General features: G+C 43.6%; 1 protein-coding gene across 1 annotated transcript; it reads left to right on the top strand.

Annotated features, from left to right (window-relative positions):
* The first annotated feature begins 441 nt into the window (after nucleotides 1–441).
* Nucleotides 442–1,582, top strand: fgfp1 (Fibroblast growth factor-binding protein 1). Its single transcript, NM_001141875.1, is given in 2 exon segments — nucleotides 442–481; nucleotides 651–1,582. A coding segment is annotated over 1 exon segment (672 nt). The 5' UTR covers nucleotides 442–481; nucleotides 651–665; the 3' UTR covers nucleotides 1,338–1,582.
* The last annotated feature ends 11,211 nt before the right edge of the window (nucleotides 1,583–12,793 follow it).

Here is a 12,793-nt window from a genome sequence, read left to right as displayed (position 1 = left end):
CAATATTGGAAACATTCATGTTCGCGTTTGTGTTCAAAACTACTCTTTTTGAGGTGCAGTGTCTCTTTTCCCCAGTAAGTGACGCTGTTGTATCAACTTCTTTCAAATATAATTTTTTTCAATGACTGCTGCGGTCAATGCGTTGCTCACTGCACTTCTACTAGGCCGGAGTGCGTACACTATAACATGTGTAGAGAAAAGTCCTGAATAATTTTTTTTAGGTGTAATCAATTGTGTATTTTCGGTATGCACGCTTTCACTTGTTATAAGTGACAATAGACTGTATAGGCCTAATTAAGGACAACGACTTCTGACAAGATACCAACAAGTGAACTCTGACAAACAGTGCGCTTTAGCGTATGTTCCACGTTGGTGGAATAAGGGAGTGGTGGTAGGTGTGTCGGTGCTCTATAAATGCCACGTGCGCGTTCCCGAGGTGTCACAACGGGATTGAACCATTTCCATTTTCCCAAATCCACAGGTGAGCTGACTAAAATAACCACTGTTATGTTGTGTTAAAAAATGATGCGCCATTATCCCCCATAAATCTCATCTGCATGCTGCTGTGTTGTGATAAGCTACAGTAGCAATTATTTGAATGGGAGGTAATTGTACTGTACTAACATACATAACTATGCCATTATTTGCAGATATTTTAGCGGGACATGACACTTCTTACCAACTTAACCGTCATGCTGGTTATTGCCTGCATATCTCAGCAGTTTATGGTGGCTCACTGTCAAGGATCCAAAAAAAGGGGGATGAAGAAGAAAGAAAACGAGGGACCAAAGGACGGAGAGCAACCAAAACCCCCAGTCCAATCTCCAGATAAGAAAAGCAGCAGCCCCAAAGGAAATGTGTTCAAGGGCAAATTCTCCGCCAAAGACAAGATGCAATGCACTTGGGTTGCGACAGGCGACGATGCCTTTGTGCTTAGCGTGAACTGTAAAAAAGGGCAAACAAGTTTAGACTGCGAATATGTGGCCAAACCAGCCACTTGCCCTGGGTACGAGTCCAACACCAAAGCCTATTGGAAACAGATTGCGCGCGCTCTAAAGAAAAACAAGAATTTATGCTTTGACTCAACGGCTTTGATTAAAGCAGGTATGTGCAGAAAAGCTCCCAAGGACGCACATTTCAAACTTAACTACACACCCAGAGATATTGTTACACTTCCGAGGAGTACAATTCAGCCGCGTTCTTCTCTCTCTGCCTCTTCATTTGGTGCCAAATCCTGCGCAGTTGATCGAAAGAGACTGGCGGAAGAATATTGCGCGGCTTCCTGGTCGAGTTTGTGTACTTTCTTTTTTTCCATGGTCCAGAATGATGATTGTTAAGAGTATAAATGAATTAAAATTTCCTCTCTCCCCCATTGATTTAGACATAAACAAATTAACACTTGTTGTTACTCCTGAAGATGTATGTTTGATGGATTGTGATGGATATTTTATTTAAAATATCAAGACTGATTGAGTTTCAAGATTGGTATGGATGGTATGAGACAATCAATATTCCCGTTTTGCCATGTGTTGTCTTCATTGTAAAGCCACAGTACTTAATAAATATGTTTTGTTCTATGTACTCAACACTTCTCTTCATATGCCCTTGTAGTTGAAGCATTTCTGCAGCTCTGTAACCTGGGGCGGTGGATTGAAGTTAGGCTATTATACTTGTCAATGATGTATGGCTTTATACTTATTCCTCATTATTTTCTAATGACTAAAGATTATTCTATGATTTACTACTACTTGACAGACGAGTGTTATTCCGTACCGCCCTGCATGGACTCACTCATGCACGCATGAGAATACATGCATGCGCGCACACACGACCCTCCTGTGCATACTCCACTGCATTGGCCAAAATATTAGGAGTTTGAGCATGTTGGGTAATTACACACTGTAATTCTACCAAGTCAGTTAGAGGGATCATTTAGAAGATTTATGCTGCATTCCTTGGCACTGACTACTGGCTATTCATTGGCTTTTTCCAAGGCGAAATGCAATTCACATGTTCTAAACACTAGTCTGTGACGTTTAGCTACGCCTTTCATGTAGATCACTACAACAATACACAGTCATAATGTCTGTACAATTACATGACTGCTTGATAGCTATAATACTATTGCTATCAGGCAATCAAGGGAAGATACTTTTGATACATTTTTCTCTCCATTAATTGGATTTCACTCCTTTGCACTGAGGGCAATTTGAATTAAATTAACCACAACCCTCTTCATTGATGAGATAATTGCCTCTTGGATGGTTCTTTAGTCTTGGTCCAATAGCTTTTTATGAATCATCATTCTTGGTATTTTTATTATCATTACACAGTGAGGATCTTGCATTCCTAGGATTTTCAGAGATGTTCAGAGACTCATAGGTGCATTAAGGCCTAGATTAAATCAGATCAAGCGTTAACCAGTGATCGCTGAAACCTGCATAGCTGAGGTTTTGGGGTGTTGGCGGTGTAAGTGCGTTGGAGCTGTCAAATCGGTGAGCAGCTGCCCTTGATCATTGTCATTAGATGTTAAAAATGACAAAGTGTAGTCTATATAGAAATAATGACCCTCAAATTGAAAATCATTAATCAAAATAATGAGGATTTCTATCAGACTATTGGAGGTGTAGATTACATCTCACATTCCAGTGGTCAAACTTGTGAACAAGGCTGCATGGGATTTCTCTTAATGCCGATTGCAATCTCCGCTTTAGGTATAATGCCAGGAACCGCTTGTGGATTTGACAGCTCTAATGCAGATCCACTCCAACACTGCCAAAACAACCGCTATGCGGATGTCTGCTAAAGCGGATCTGTTCGAATAGAGCCCTAAATTAGCGAATTAGGTCTATTGACAAAGCCAGTTAAAAACATGTAATTTTCTAGCCCAAAGGCCCGGCAGATGGCGATATTGAGTCGTTTCATTTTACCGTCCAAACGCATTGCATGCAGCCAGTAATACACTCGTATCCCCCGTGGACCGGTTTGTGCATAAAACATTCTCCATTCAGGTTGCAAAGGCTTCCATTACCTCCTTAAATGTATTTAATGGTGTGAAGGAGGGGAAAAAGGTGGAAAATATGCATACTTTCTTTATGAAACACCATTTTCCACTACCACACTAGAGTGGCTATTGCCTAGGAATGCTACCCCTGATGTTGTGCCCCCTTTTAGCCAGGGGTGAACAACAGACTGCTGCAACCTGATTGGCTGAACACAATATGCAACATCTCTGATTAGCATTTAGCCACTCTAGCATGATAGTGGAAAATGGTGTTTCATAAGGAAAGCATGCTTATTTTCCCCCCAAAAATGTGCCATCTAGGGGCAGTGCTAGCTGTGCCACCAGAGATCCTGGGTTCGAGCCCAGGCTCTGTCGCAGCCGGCCGCGACCGGGAGGTCCATGGGGCGGCACACAATTGGCCCAGCGTCGTCCGGGTTAGGAAGGGTTTGGTCGGCAGGGATATCCTTGTCTCATTGCACACTAGCGACTCCTGTGGCGGGCCGGGCGCAGTGCACAGTACGGTGTTTCCTCCAACACATTGGTGCGGCTGGCTTCCGGGTTGGATGTGCATTGTGTCAAGAAGCAGTGTGGGTTGGGTTGTGTTTCGGAGGATGCATGGCTCTCGACCTTCGCCTCTCCCGAGTCCGTACGGGAGTTGCAGCGATGAGACAAGACTGTAACTACTACCAATTGGATACCACGAAATTGGGGAGATTTTTTTATTTTTTATTAAAGAAATAAAAAAAGAAATAAAAAATGTGCCATCTCGCAAGCTGTTCCTGGCATTATACCTAAAGCGGCATTAAGAGAAATCCCATGCAGCCTTGTTCACAAGTTTGACCACTGGAATGTGAGATGTAATCTACACCTCCAATAGTTAGGGAAGAATTTAAAGCCTTTGTAGCCTGAATTGAGAATGTTTTAGGTACGAGTGTATTGCCGGCCGCATACAATTCATTTGGACGGTAAGATGAAACGACTCAATATCGCCATCTGCCGGCCTTTGGGCTAGTAATTTTTCAGCTACTGGGCTTTTCCTGCCTTCTTGTTACTGGCCAGCTGTTATTTTTGACTGATCTATGGATTGGAGGTCAAAGGGTCACTGCCACGTGAGAAACTTCTGACAAGGCACCACCCACCCTGATCAGGGTTAAAATATTATTTTAAATAATATCTTATACTTTTGCTATGCTTGATTGAGTTTGCCAGTTGCAATGGAACCAATAGAAAAGTCCCAAAAGTGCAAACCCACCCACCTAGCACTCCAGGCAGACTAAAGTAAACACTTAAAGTATTAATATGATTTCAAATATTATTTGAAGCCGGGTTTCCACCCACGGTGACCAAAAAAGTAATGGTATGACCAATGTTTTGGGTATGCAAATTACCGTATTTGTGTTTTAAGGGGCTAGAGGGCAAATGCACCACACTTGCGATATGGTTTTGGATATCTTTGGAACTTTACTTTTATATAAGCGAGAAATAATATTTCAAATGTCACCTGTATTATTAAGACATTGACAGCTGACCCTGCTTGTCAAAATGGTCACCCAAATATTGAGGTTTCCAAACAAGAAAAGACATGATAAAAATATGTGGGTGGTTCATTTATTAAAATAGTTTTACTGATTTACTTAATTGTTTTGAGATGTTTGTCAAAACATACTAGTGAGGCAGAGATCTATTTAGGAGTCATTATACTGTACAACACGTGTTCCTCAACTTCACACAAAGGTGATGTCACTTATGTAATGATAAAAAGCCTGTGTTGCACTCTTCCCTTTCTCTAAGACTTTTCTTTCACTACGGGTGCTCCCACACACCACCACCCACTTCAGACAAGCACCTACACGACCTACACCAGCACTTGACAATCCATCATCATGCTCCCTGGAAATACATAGAAAAGGCGTGAAAGTGAATCCAGGAACATAGAAAAGGCACCAAAGTGAATCCAGAAACATAGAAAAGGCATGAAAGTGAATCCAGGAACATAGAAAAGGCGCCAAAGAGAATCCAGGAACATAGAAAAGGCATGAAAGAGAATCCAGGAACATAGAAAAGCCGCCAAAGTGAATCCAGGAACACAGAAAAGGCGCCAAAGTGAATCCAGGAACATAGAAAAGGCACCAAAGTGAATCCAGGAACATAGAAAAGGCACCAAAGTGAATCTAAGAACATAGAAAAGGCACCAAAGTGAATCTAAGAACATAGAAAAGGCGTCAAAGTGAATCTAGGAAAAATAAACAGAATACAGAGTGTTTCATGTACAGTTGAAGTCGGAAGTTTACATACACTTAGGTTGGATTAATTAAAACTCGTTTTTCAACCACTCCACAAATTTCTTGTTAACAAACTATAGTTTTGGCAAGTCGGTTTAGGACATCTACTTTGTGCAAGTCATTCTTCCAACAATTGTTTACAGACAGATTATTTCACTTATAATTCACTGTAAATCACAATTCCAGTGGGTCAGAAGTGTACATACACTAAGTTGACTGTGCCTTTAAACAGCTTGGAAAATTCCAGAAAATTATGTCATGGCTTTAGAAGCTTCTGATAGGCTAATTGACATAATTTGAGTCAATTGGAGGTGTACCTGTGGATGTATTTCAAGGCCTACCTTCAAACTCAGTGCCTCTTTGCTTGACATCATGGGAAAATCTAAAGAAATAAGCCAATGCCTGAAGGTACAATGTTCATCTGTACAAACAATAGTACGCAAGTATATACAGTGGGGCAAAAAAGTATTTAGTCAGCCACCAATTGTGCAAGTTCTCCCACTTAAAAAGATGAGAGAGGCCTGTAATTTTCATCATAGGTACACGTCAACTATGACAGACAAAATGAGAAAAAGAATTCCAGAAAATCACATTGTAGGATTTTTAATGAACTTATTTGCAAATTATGGTGGAACATAAGTATCTGGTCACCTACAAACAAGCAAGATTTCTGGCTCTCACAGACCTGTAACTTCTTCTTTAACCTCTTACATCTAGACGTTCCGCTAGCGGAACACCTGCTCCAATATCCAATGATAGGCGTGGCGCGAATTACAAATTCCTCAAAAATACAAAAACTTCAATTTTTCAAACATATGACTATTTCACAGCATTTTAAAGACAAGACTCTCCTTTATCTAACCACACTGTCCGATTTCAAAAAGGCTTTACAGCGAAAGCAAAACATTAGATTATGTCAGCAGAGTACCAAGCCAGAAATAATCAGACACCCATTTTTCAAGCTAGCATATAATGTCACAAAAAACAAAACCACAGCTAAATGCAGCACTAACCTTTGACGATCTTCATCAGATGACAACCCTAGGACATTATGTTATACAATGCATGCATGTTTTGTTCAATCAAGTTCATATTTATATCAAAAACCAGCTTTTTACATTAGCATGTGACGTTCAGAACTAGCATACCCCCCGCAAACATCCGGTGAATTTACTAAATTACCCACGATAAACGTTCACAAAAAACATAACAATTATTTTAAGAATTATAGATACAGAACTCCTCTATGCACTCGATATGTCCGATTTTAAAATAGCTTTTCGGTGAAAGCACATTTTGCAATATTCTCAGTAGATAGCCCAGCCATCACGGCTAGCCATTTAGACACCGACCAAGTTTAGCCCTGATCAAACTCCGATTTACTATTACAAAAGTTTCATTACCTTTGTTGTCTTCGTCAGAATGCACTCCCAGGACTGCCACTTCAATAACAAATGTTGGGTTGGTCCAAAATAATCCATCGTTATATCCGAATAGCGACGTTTTGTTCGTGCGTCCCAGACACTATCCGAATGGTAAGGAAGGGTCGTGCGCATGGCGCAATTCGTGACAAAAAAATTCTAAATATTCCATTACCATACTTCGAAGCATGTCAACCGCTGTTTAAAATAAATTTTTATGCCATTTTTCTCGTAGAAAAGCGATAATATTCCGACCGGGAATCTCCTTTTCGGCAAACAGAGGAAAAAATCACAAAGACGGGGGCCGCCAGGTCACGCGCCTAAGCCCACAGTCCCTTGATCGGCCACTTGAGAAAGGCGATAATGTGTTTCAGCCTGGGGCTGGGATGACGACATTCAGGTTTTTCCCGGGCTCTGAGCGCCTATGGACGACGTAGGAAGTGTCACGTTAGAGCAGAGATCCTTTGTAAAAGATAGAGATGGCAAAGAAGTTCCAGAAATGGTCAGACAGGCCACTTCCTGTAAAGGAATCTCTCAGGTTTTGACCTGCCATTTGAGTTCTGTTATACTCACAGACACCATTCAAACAGTTTTAGAAACTTTAGGGTGTTTTCTATCCATATATAATAAGTATATGCATATTCTAGTTACTGGGTAGGATTAGTAACCAGATTAAATCGGGTACGTTTTTTATCCAGCCGTGAAAATACTGCCCCCTAGCCATAAGAGGTTAAGAAGCTCCTCTGTCCTCCACTCGTTACCTGTATTAATGGCACCTGTTTGAACTTGTTATCAGTATAAAAGACACCTGTCCACAACCTCAAACAGTCACACTCCAAACTCCACTATGGCCAAGACCAAAGAGCTGTCAAAGGACACCAGAAACAAAATTGTAGACCTGCACCAGCCTGGGAAGACTGAATCTGCAATAGGTAAGCAGCTTGGTTTGAAGAAATCAACTGTGGGAGCAATTATTAGGAAATGGAAGACATACAAGACCACTGATAATCACCCTCGATCTGGGGCTCCACGCAAGATCTCACCCTGTGGGGTCAAAATGATCACAAGAACGGTGAGCAAAAATCCCATAACCACACGGGGGGACCTAGTGAATGACCTGCAGAGAGCTGGGACCAAAGTATCAAAGCCTACCATCAGTAACACACTACGCCGCCAGGGACTCAAATCCTGCAGTGCCAGACATGTCCCCCTGCTTAAGACAGTACATGTCCAGGCCCGTCTGAAGTTTGTTAGAGAGCATTTGGATGATCCAGAAGAGGATTGGAAGAATGTCATATGGTCAGATGAAACCAAAATAGAACTTTTTGGTAAAAACTCAACTCGTCGTGTTTGGAGGACAAAGAATGCTGAGTTGCATCCAAAGAACACCATACCTACTGTGAAGCATGGGGGTGGAAACATCATGCTTTGGGGCTGTTTTTCTGCAAAGCGACCAGGACGACTGATCCGTGTAAAGGAAAGAATGAATGGGGCCATGTATCGTGAGATTTTGAGTGAAAACCTCCTTCCATCAGCAAGGGCATTGAAGATGAAACGTGGCTGGGTCTTTCAGAATGACAATGATCCCAAACACACCGCCCGGGCAACAAAGGAGTGGCTTCGTAAGAAGCATTTCAAGGTCCTGGAGTGGCCTAGCCAGTCTCCAGATCTCAACCCCATAGAAAATCTTTGGAGGGAGTTGAAAGTCTGTGTTGCCCAGCGACAGCCCCAAAACATCACTGCTCTAGAGGAGATCTGCATGGAGGAATGGGCCAAAATACCAGCAACAGTGTGTGAAAACCTTGTGAAGACTTACAGAAAACGTTTGACCTGTGTCATTGCCAACAAAGGGTATATAACAAAGTATTGAGATAAACTTTTGTTATTTACCAAATACTTATTTTCCATCATAATTTGCAAATAAATTCATTAAAAATCCTACAATGTGATTTTCTGGATTTTTTTTCTCATTTTGTCTGTCATAGTTGAAGTGTACCTATGATGAAAATTACAGGCCTCTCTCATCTTTTTAAGTGGGAGAACTTGCACAATTGGTGGCTGACTAAATACTTTTTTGCCCCACTGTACACCATGGGACCACACAGCCTTCATACCACTCAGGAAGGAGACGCGTTCTGTCTCCTAGAGATGAACATAATTTGGTGCGAAAAGTTCAAATCAATCCCAGAACAACAGCAAAGGACCTTGTGAAGATGCTGGAGGAAACAGGTACAAAAATATCTATATCCACAGTAAAACGAGTCCTATATCGACATAACCTGAAAGGCCGCTCAGCAAGGAAGAAGCCACTGCTCCAAAACTGCCATAAAAAAGCCAGACTACGGTTTGCAACTGCACATGGGGACAAAGATTGTACTTTTTGGAGAAATGTCCTCTGGTCTGATGAAACAAAAATAGAACTGTTTGGCCATAATGACCATCGTTATGTTTGGAGGAAAAAGGGGGAGGCTTGCAAGCCGAAGAACACCATCCCAACCGTGAAGCATGGGGGTGGCAGCATCATGCTGTGGGGGTGCCTTGCTGCAGGAGGGACTGGTGCACTTCACAAAATAGATGGCATCATGAGGGTGGAAAATTATGTGGATATATTGAAGCAACATCTCATTTTTTTTGTCATTTTAGCAGACGCTCTTATCCAGAGCAACTTACAGGTAGTGAATGCATACATTTCATTTCATGCATTTTTTTTGTACTGGCCCCCCATGGGAATCGAACCCACAACCCTGGCGTTGCACACACCATGCTGGCATTGCACACACCATGCTCAACCAACTGAGCCACAGGGAAGACAGCAGTCAGGAAGTTAAAGCATGGTCACAAATGGGTCTTCCAAATGGACAATGACCCCAAGCATACATCCAAAGTTGTGGCAAAATGGCTTAAGGACAACAAAGTCAAGATATTGGAGTGGCAATCATAAAGCCCTGACCTCAAGCCTACAGAACATGAAAGACTGAGAAAGCGTGTGCGAGCAAGGAGGCCTACAAACCTGACTCAGTTACACCAGCTCTGTCAGGAGGAATGAGCCAAAATTCACCCAACTTATTGTGGGAAGCTTGTGGAAGGCTACCCGAAACGTTTGACCCAAGTTAAACAATTTAAAGGCAATGCTACCAAAAACTAATTGAGTGTATGTAAACTTCTGACCCACTGGGAATGTGATGAAAGAAATAGAAGCTGAAATAAATCATTCTCTCTACTATTATTCTGACATTTCACATTCTTAAAAAATAAAATGGTGATCCTAACTGACCTAAAACAGGGAATTTTTACAAGAATTAAATGTCAGGATTTGTGAATATCGGAGTTTAAATGTATTTGGCTGAGGAGTATATAAACTTCTGACTTCAACTGTATATAATGCATGAGTATATTATACATGAGTGTATAATACATGTGTATATAACAATACATGAGTATATATTACATGAGTATATAATACGAGTATATAATACATGTGTATATAATACATGTGTATATAATACTATATAATACATGAGTATATAATACATGTGTATATAATACATGAGTATATGGCTGTATCACATCCGGCCGTGATTGGGAGTCGGCGCACAATTGGCCCAGCGTCATCCAGGTTTGGCTGGGGTAGGCCGTCATTGTAAATAAGAATTTGTTCTTAACTGACTTGCCTAGTTAAATAAAGGTGAAATTTAAAAAAATAAAATAAAAAAAATACTCTAAAACTTTTGGCAATCTTCAACAAACTTTTATTGGGCATGTTTGGGACCGGAGGCTTGAGTAAACTATAGGTGATTCAGAGATTTGAGCACATTTCCTCTCCCAGCATGTTGGGCTCTGTCACGTCCTGACCAATATAAGTTGTTATTTTCTATGGTAAAGTGGTCAGGGCGTGACAGGGGGTGTTTTTGTGTTTGTTCTATGTTTTCTATTTCTATGTTTGTCTAGTTTGTCTATTTCTAGGTTGGGGCTTATTGGGTTGACCTTCAATTGGAGGCAGCTGTTCCTCGTTGCCTCTAATTGGAGGTCATATTTAGTAGGGGTGTTTTTTCCTGTGGTTTGTGGGTAGTTGTTTTCGGTTTTGTTCCTTGTACCTGACAGAACTGTTGACGGTCGTTTTTGTTGTTTTTGTATTATTGTTTCATTAAAAGTAAATGATGAGCACTTCACACGCCGCGCCTTGGTCACCTTTGTATGACCCGCGTTACAGAACTACCCACCATGACTGGATCAAGCGGCGTGCCCAGGCAGAGATGGACACCTGGTCATACATGGAATGGATGGAGAGGAGAAACTGGACTTGGGGGCAAGTTATTGAAAGATATCGGAGCCTCCCGGGGAAGAACGAGAGGCAGCCCCAAAAAACATTTTTTGGGGGGCACACGGGTAGTTTGGCTGGGCCAGGGGTGAGCCCTGAGCCAACTCCCCGTGCTTATTGTGGTGAGCATGTGCCTGCCTCTCACACTCTCTCTCCGCTACACCTCCATAATCCAGTACGTCCTGTTCCTGCTCCCCGCACTAGCCCCGAGGTGCGTGTTACTAGTCTGGCGCATCCAAAGCCAGCCCTATGCATCAGGCCTCCAGTGCGCCTGCCCAGCCCAGTACGTCCTGTTCCTGCTCCCCGCACTCGCCCTCCAGTGCGCCTCCATAACCCGGTACAGCCAGTGCCTGCTGTGAGCACTCGGCCATTAGTGCGTCTTCCCAGTCCGGTGAGACTGATTCCTGCTCCTCGCACTCTCCCTCCAGTGCGCATCCATAACCCGGTACAGCCAGTGCCTGCTGTGAGCACTCAGCCATTAGTGCGTCTTCCCAGTCCGGTGAGACCGATTCCTGCTCCTCGCACTCTCCCTCCAGTGCGCATCCATAACCCGGTACAGCCTGCTGTGAGCACTCGGCTGTGAGCACTGTGAGCACTCGGCCTTCAGTGGTGGTCTGCAACCCAGAGCCTTCGGCGGTGGTCTGCAACCCAGAGCCTTTGGTGGTGGTCTGCAGCCCAGAGCCTTCGGAGGTGGTCTGCAGCCCAGAGCCTTCGGAGGTGGTCTGCAGCCCAGAGCCTTCGGAGGTGGTCTGCAACCCAGAGCCTTTGGTGGTGGTCTGCAGCCCAGAGCCTTCGGAGGTGGTCTGCAGCCCAGAGCCTTCGGAGGTGGTCTGCAGCCCAGAGCCTTCGGAGGTGGTCTGCAGCCCAGAGCCTTCGGAGGTGGTCTGCAACCCAGAGCCTTCGGAGGTGGTCTGCAGCCCAGAGCCTTCGGAGGTGGTCTGCAGCCCAGAGCCTTCGGAGGTGGTCTGCAGCCCAGAGCCTTCGGAGGTGGTCTGCAGCCCAGAGCCGTCGGAGGTGGTCTGCAGCCCAGAGCCTTCGGCGGTGGTCTGCAGCCCAGAGCCTTCGGCGGTGGTCTGCAACCCAGAGCCTTCGGCGGTGGTCTGCAACCCAGAGTCTTCAGCAGCGGTTGGCGGTCCGAAGCCTCCGAAGGTGATCCATGGTCTGGTTCCTCTGGACAAACAGAAGCGGGGGGATCAGCGGGCGGTGGGGGTACTACGCCCGGAACCAGAGCCGCCGCCATTGACATTTTTCCACCCTCCCATCTCTCCCTTCAGGTTTGGGGTTGTTTTTGTGGGTTTTTTGTTTAGTTTGCATTCGGAGTCTGCACCTTTGGGGGGGGGGGGGGGTACTGTCACTTCCTGACCAATATAAGTTGTTATTCTCTATGGTAGAGTGGTCAGGGTGTGACAGGGAGTGTTTTTGTGTTTTTTCTATGTTGGATTTCTAGTTTGTCTATTTCTAGGTTGGGTCTTATTGGGTTGACCTTCAATTGGAGGCAGCTGTTCCTCGTTGCCTCTAATTGGAGGTCATATTTAGTAGGGGTGTTTTTTCCTGTGGTTTGTGGGTTGTTGTTTTCTGTTTTGTTCCTTGTACCTGACAGAACTGTTGACGGTCGTTTTTGTTGATTTTGTATTAGTGTTTCATTAAAAGTAAATTATGAGCACTTCACACGCCGCGCCTTGGTCCCCTTTGTACGACCCGCGTTACAGGCTCATTAGATGGGAGAGGAATTGTACACTATTGAGCAAACATGGAAATGATCCAGCAA

This window comes from Salmo salar, chromosome 09 (assembly GCF_965601325.2).
Source record: "Salmo salar chromosome 09, fSalSal1, whole genome shotgun sequence".
Taxonomy (NCBI): domain Eukaryota; kingdom Metazoa; phylum Chordata; class Actinopteri; order Salmoniformes; family Salmonidae; genus Salmo; species Salmo salar.
Note: the sequence above shows the minus strand (reverse complement) of the source record. Positions and strands in the feature narration are given on the sequence as shown.